Source organism: Oncorhynchus nerka, linkage group LG23, assembly GCF_034236695.1.
Source record: "Oncorhynchus nerka isolate Pitt River linkage group LG23, Oner_Uvic_2.0, whole genome shotgun sequence".
NCBI classification, from domain to species: domain Eukaryota; kingdom Metazoa; phylum Chordata; class Actinopteri; order Salmoniformes; family Salmonidae; genus Oncorhynchus; species Oncorhynchus nerka.
The window spans coordinates 3408925-3416349 of NC_088418.1; the positions used below are offsets into that span (position 1 = coordinate 3408925).

The 7425-nt window shown below is 48.6% G+C and overlaps 1 protein-coding gene across 1 annotated transcript in view; it reads left to right on the plus strand.

Moving 5' to 3' along the window:
- Positions 1-7425, plus strand: part of heatr5b (HEAT repeat containing 5B) — a 140669-nt gene that overhangs the window by 60121 nt on the left and 73123 nt on the right. Inside the window, exons 23-24 of the mRNA XM_065008442.1 lie at positions 5715-5884; positions 6343-6487. Of these exons, the coding sequence (XP_064864514.1) occupies positions 5715-5884; positions 6343-6487 (315 nt within the window). The remainder of the gene's footprint in view (positions 1-5714; positions 5885-6342; positions 6488-7425) is intronic.

A 7425-nucleotide genomic window follows, 5' to 3' on the forward strand; every position in this document is an offset into this window, starting at 1 on the left:
AACACTCGGACATCATTTACAGATAGCCAGGGAACACTCCAACACTCAGACATCATTTACAGATAGCCAGGGAACACTCCAACACTCAGACATCATTTACAGATAGCCAGGGAACACTCCAACACTCAGACATCATTACAGATAGCCAGGGAACACCCCAACACTCAGACATCATTTACAGATAGCCAGGGGAACACTCCAACACTCAGACATCATTACAGATAGCCAAGGGAACACTCAGACATCATTACAGATAGCCAGGGGCCCACTCCAACACTCATACATCATTTACAGATAGCCAGGGGAACACTCCAACACTAAGACATCATTTACAGATAGCCAGGGGAACACTCAGACATCATTTACAGATAGCCAGGGGAACACCCCAACACTCAGACATCATTTACAGATAGCCAGGGGAACACCCCAACACTCACACATCATTTACAGATAGCCAGGGGAACACTCCAACACTCAGACATCATTACAGATAGCCAGGGGAACACCCCAACACTCAGACATTTTACAGATAGCCAGGGGAACACTCAGACATCATTTACAGATAGCCAGGGGAACACTCGGACATCATTTACAGATAGCCAGGGGAACACTCGGACATCATTTACAGATAGCCAGGGGAACACTCAGACATCATTTACAGATAGCCAGGGGAACACTCAGACATCATTTACAGATAGCCAGGGGAACACTCAGACATCATTTACAGATAGCCAGGGGAACACTCGGACATCATTTACAGATAGCCAGGGGAACACTCCAACACTCAGACATCATTTACAGATAGCCAGGGGAACACTCCAACACTCAGACATCATTTACAGATAGCCAGGGGAACACTCCAACACTCAGACATCATTACAGATAGCCAGGGGAACACCCCAACACTCAGACATCATTTACAGATAGCCAGGGGAACACTCCAACACTCAGACATCATTACAGATAGCCAAGGGAACACTCAGACATCATTACAGATAGCCAGGGGCCCACTCCAACACTAAGACATCATTTACAGATAGCCAGGGGAACACTCAGACATCATTTACAGATAGCCAGGGGAACACTCAGACATCATTTACAGATAGCCAGGGGAACACCCCAACACTCAGACATCATTACAGATAGCCAGGGGAACACTCCAACACTCAGACATCATTACAGATAGACAGGGGAACACTCCAACACTCAGACATCATTTACAGATAGCCAGGGGAACACTCTGACATCATTTACAGATAGCCAGGGGAACACCCCAACACTCAGACATCATTACAGATAGCCAGGGGAACACTCAGACATAATTTACAGATAGCCAGGGGAACACTCAGACATCATTTACAGATAGCCAGGGGAACACCCCAACACTCAGACATCATTTACAGATAGCCAGGGGAACACTCCAACACTCAGACATCATTTACAGATAGCCAGGGGAACACCCCAACACTCAGACATCATTTACAGATAGCCAGGGGAACACTCAGACATCATTACAGATAGCCAGGGGAACACTCAGACATCATTACAGATAGCCAGGGGCCCACTCCAACACTCAGACATCATTTACAGATAGCCAGGGGAACACTCAGACATCATTTACAGATAGCCAGGGGAACACTCAGACATCATTTACAGATAGCCAGGGGAACACTCAGACATCATTTACAGATAGCCAGGGGAACACTCGGACATCATTTACAGATAGCCAGGGGAACACTCCAACACTCAGACATCATTTACAGATAGCCAGGGGAACACTCCAACACTCAGACATCATTTACAGATAGCCAGGGGAACACTCCAACACTCAGACATCATTACAGATAGCCAGGGGAACACCCCAACACTCAGACATCATTTACAGATAGCCAGGGGAACACTCCAACACTCAGACATCATTACAGATAGCCAAGGGAACACTCAGACATCATTACAGATAGCCAGGGGCCCACTCCAACACTCATACATCATTTACAGATAGCCAGGGGCACACTCCAACACTCAGACATCATTACAGATAGCCAGGGGAACACTCCAACACTCAGACATCATTACAGATAGCCAGGGGAACACTTAGACATCATTTACAGATAGCCAGGGGCACACTCCAACACTCAGACATCATTTACAGATAGCCAGGGGAACACTCAGACATCATTTACAGATAGCCAGGGGAACACTCAGACATCATTTACAGATAGCCAGGGGAACACCCCAACACTCAGACATCATTTACAGATAGCCAGGGGAACACTCAGACATCATTTACAGATAGCCAGGGGAACACTCTAACACTCAGACATCATTTACAGATAGCCAAGGGAACACTCCAACACTCAGATATCATTATAGATAGCCAGGGGAACACTCAGACATCATTTACAGATAGCCAGGGGAACACTCTAACACTCAGACATCATTTACAGATAGCCAGGGGAACACTCCAACACTCAGACATCATTTACCTATAGCCAGGGGCTCACTCCAACACTCAGACATCATTTACAGATAGCCAGGGGAACACTCCAACACTCAGACATCATTACAGATAGCCAGGGGAACACTCCAACACTCAGACATCATTACAGATAGCCAGGGGAACACCCCAACACTCAGACATAATTTACAGATAGCCAGGGGAACACTCAGACATCATTTACAGATAGCCAGCGGAACACTCCAACACTCAGACATCATTACAGATAGCCAGGGGAACACCCCAACACTCAGACATAATTTACAGATAGCCAGGGGAACACTCAGACATCATTACAGATAGCCAGGGGAACACCCCAACACTCAGACATCATTTACCTATAGCCAGTGGCTCACTCCAACACTCAGACATAATTTACAGATAGCCAGGGGAACACTCCAACACTCAGACATCATTACAGATAGCCAGGGGAACACTCAAACACTCAGACATCATTACAGATAGCCAGGGGAACACTCAGACATCATTACAGATAGCCAGGGGCCCACTCCAACACTCAGACATCATTTACAGATAGCCAGGGGAACACTCAGACATCATTTACAGATAGCCAGGGGAACACTCAGACATCATTTACAGATAGCCAGGGGAACACCCCAACACTCAGACATCATTTACAGATAGCCAGGGGAACACTCAGACATCATTTACAGATAGCCAGGGGAACACTCTAACACTCAGACATCATTTACAGATAGCCAAGGGAACACTCCAACACTCAGATATCATTATAGATAGCCAGGGGAACACTCTAACACTCAGACATCATTTACAGATAGCCAGGGGAACACTCTAACACTCAGACATCATTTACAGATAGCCAGGGGAACACTCCAACACTCAGACATCATTTACCTATAGCCAGGGGCTCACTCCAACACTCAGACATCATTTACAGATAGCCAGGGGAACACTCCAACACTCAGACATCATTACAGATAGCCAGGGGAACACTCCAACACTCAGACATCATTACAGATAGCCAGGGGAACACTCAGACATCATTTACAGATAGCCAGGGGCACACTCCAACACTCAGACATCATTTACAGATAGCCAGGGGAACACTCAGACATCATTTACAGATAGCCAGGGGAACACTCCAACACTCAGACATCATTACAGATAGCCAGGGGAACACTCCAACACTCAGACATCATTTACAGATAGCCAGGGGAACACTCCAACACTCAGACATCATTACAGATAGCCAGGGGAACACTCCAACACTCAGACATCATTACAGATAGCCAGGGGCCCACTCCAACACTCATACATCATTTACAGATAGCCAGGGGAACACTCCAACACTCAGACATCATTACAGATAGCCAGGGGAACACTCAGACATCATTTACCTATAGCCAGGGGCTCACTCCAACACTCAGACATCATTACAGATAGCCAGGGGAACACTCCAACACTCAGACATCATTACAGATAGCCAGGGGAACACTCAGACATCATTACAGATAGCCAGGGGCCCACTCCAACACTCAGACATCATTTACAGATAGCCAGGGGAACACTCAGACATCATTTACAGATAGCCAGGGGAACACTCAGACATCATTTACAGATAGCCAAGGGAACACTCCAACACTCAGATATCATTATAGATAGCCAGGGGAACACTCAGACATCATTTACAGATAGCCAGGGGAACACTCCAACACTCAGACATCATTTACCTATAGCCAGGGGCTCACTCCAACACTCAGACATCATTACAGATAGCCAGGGGAACACCCCAACACTCAGACATAATTTACAGATAGCCAGGGGAACACTCAGACATCATTACAGATAGCCAAGGGAACACTCCAACACTCAGACATCATTTACCTATAGCCAGGGGCTCACTCCAACACTCAGACATCATTACAGATAGCCAGGGGAACACCCCAACACTCAGACATAATTTACAGATAGCCAGGGGAACACTCAGACATCATTACAGATAGCCAGGGGAACACCCCAACACTCAGACATAATTTACAGATAGCCAGGGGAACACTCAGACATCATTACAGATAGCCAGGGGAACACCCCAACACTCAGACATCATTTACAGATAGCCAGGGGCTCACTCCAACACTCAGACATCATTTACAGATAGCCAAGGGAACACTCCAACACTCAGACATCATTTACCTATAGCCAGGGGCTCACTCCAACACTCAGACATCATTACAGATAGCCAGGGGAACACCCCAACACTCAGACATAATTTACAGATAGCCAGGGGAACACTCAGACATCATTACAGATAGCCAGGGGAACACCCCAACACTCAGACATCATTTACAGATAGCCAGGGGAACACTCCAACACTCAGACATCATTACAGATAGCCAGGGGAACACTCAGACATCATTTACAGATAGCCAGGGGAACACTCCAACACTCAGACATCATTACAGATAGCCAGGGGAACACTCAGACATCATTTACAGATAACCAGGGGAACACTCCAACACTCAGACATCATTACAGATAGCCAGGGTCACACTCCAACACTCAGACATCATTACAGATAGCCAGGGTCACACTCCAACACTCAGACATCATTTACAGATAGCCAGGGGAACACTCAGACATCATTTACAGATAGCCAGGGGAACACTCCAACACTCAGACATCATTTACAGATAGCCATGTGTGTTTAGTGATCCAGATCAGTAGAGGTGACCAGGGATGTTGTCTTGATAAGTCTGTGAATGAGACCATCTTTCTGTCCTGCTAAGTACTGTTGGATGTCAGGGAAAATGTGTGTAAAAAGTACATTATTTTCTTTAGGAATCTAGTGAGGTAAAAGTTGTCAAAAATATAAATAGTAAAGTACAGATACCACAAAAAAACTACTTAACTAGTACTTTAAAATATCCTGAAGTACTTTACACCAGTACTTTAAAATATCCTGAAGTACTTTACACCAGTACTTTAAAGTATACTGAAGTATTTTACACCAGTACTTTAAAGTATACTGAAGTACTTTACACCAGTACTTTAAAGTATACTGAAGTACTTTACACCAGTACTTTAAAGTATACTGAAGTACTTTACACCAGTACTTTAAAGTATACTGAAGTACTTTACACCAGTACTTTAAAATATACTGAAGTACTTTACACCAGTACTTTAAAGTATACTGAAGTACTTTACACCAGTGTTGCTGATCTCTCTCTCTCTCCAGGTAACGGAGCGACAATCTCGACGATCCGCTCATCATGTCTGGTGGGCTGTGCCATCATGCAGGGTCACAGCGACTCCCTGGTGCAGGCAGCGGCCATATCCTGTCTCCAGCAGCTACACATGTTCGCCCCGCGCCACGTTAACCTCTCCAGCCTGGTGCCCTGTCTCTGTGTAAGTGTGTGTGAGGGGGCCAGCCTGATGCCGTGCCTCTGTGTGAGAGGGGGCCAGCCTGATGCCCTGTCTCTGTGTGAGAGGGGGCCAGCCTCATGCCCTGCCTCTGTGTGAGGGGGCCAGCCTGATGCCCTGCCTCTGTGTGAGGGGGCCAGCCTGATGCCCTGCCTCTGTGTGAGGGGGCCAGCCTGATGCCCTGTCTCTGTGTGAGAGGGGGCCAGCCTGATGCCCTGTCTCTGTGTGAGAGGGGGCCAGCCTGATGCCCTGTCTCTGTGTGAGGGGGCCAGCCTGATGCCCTGTCTCTGTGTGAGAGGGGGCCAGCCTGATGCCCTGTCTCTGTGTGAGGGGGCCAGCCTGATGCCGTGTCTCTGTGTGAGTGGCGGGGGGTGGACGTGGCAGGGCAGTAGTTGACCTGCGTGTGTGTGTTGTGGTAGTTGACTTGTGTGTTCCTTCCTCAGGTCCACCTGTGTAGCTCTCACCTGTTGCTGCGTCGTGCAGCGGTGGCCTGTCTGAGACAGCTGGCCCAGAGAGAGGCTGCGGAGGTCTGTGAGTACGCCATGAGTCTGGCCCGCAACAAGGACAGCACGGACTCAACCACCGTCAGTAAGTAGTGGACCTGACCACCAGGGACGGGCTAGACCAGGGACGGGCCTGACGCTGACCAGGGACGGGCCTGACGCTAGACCAGGGACGGGCTAGACCAGGGACGGGCCTGACGCTAGACCAGGGACGGGCCAGACCAGGGACGGGCCTGACGCTAGACCAGGGACGGGCTAGACCAGGGACGGGCCTGACGCTAGACCAGGGACGGGCCAGACCAGGGACGGGCTAGACCAGGGACGGGCCCGACGCTAGACCAGGGACGGGCTAGACCAGGGACTGGGCCCGACGCTAGACCAGGGACTGGGCCCGACGCTAGACCAGGGACGGGCTAGACCAGGGACTGGGCCCGGCGCTAAACCAGGGACTGGGCCACTGGGGGCTAGACCAGGGACTGGGCCCAGGGGGGCTAGACCAGGGACTGGGCAGACCAGGGACCAGGGGGGCCCGACGCTAGACCAGGGACGGGCTAGACCAGGGACGGGGGGCCTAGACCAGGGACTAGACCAGGGGACGGGTCTATAGGGGGTGGTGACCAGGGAGTCTGTAGGGGGGGGGCCCAGATAGACTAGTCTAGACCAGGGACGGGCTAGACCAGGGGGATGGGGGCCCAGATAGACCAGGAGGGGCTGGACCAGGACTGGGGCCCTCTCGCCCTCTCTCTCTCTCTCTCTCTCTCTGTCAAATTCAATTCAAGGGCTTTATTGGCATGGGAAACATGTGTTAACATTGCCAAAGCAAGTGATGTAGACAACATACAAAGTGAATATATAAAGTGAAAAACAACAAAAATTAACAGTAAACATTACACATACAGAAGTTTCAAAACAGTAAAGACATTACAAATGTCATATTATATATATATATATATATATATATACAATGTACAAATAGTTAAAGGACACAAGATAAAATGAATAAGCATAAATATGGGTTGTATT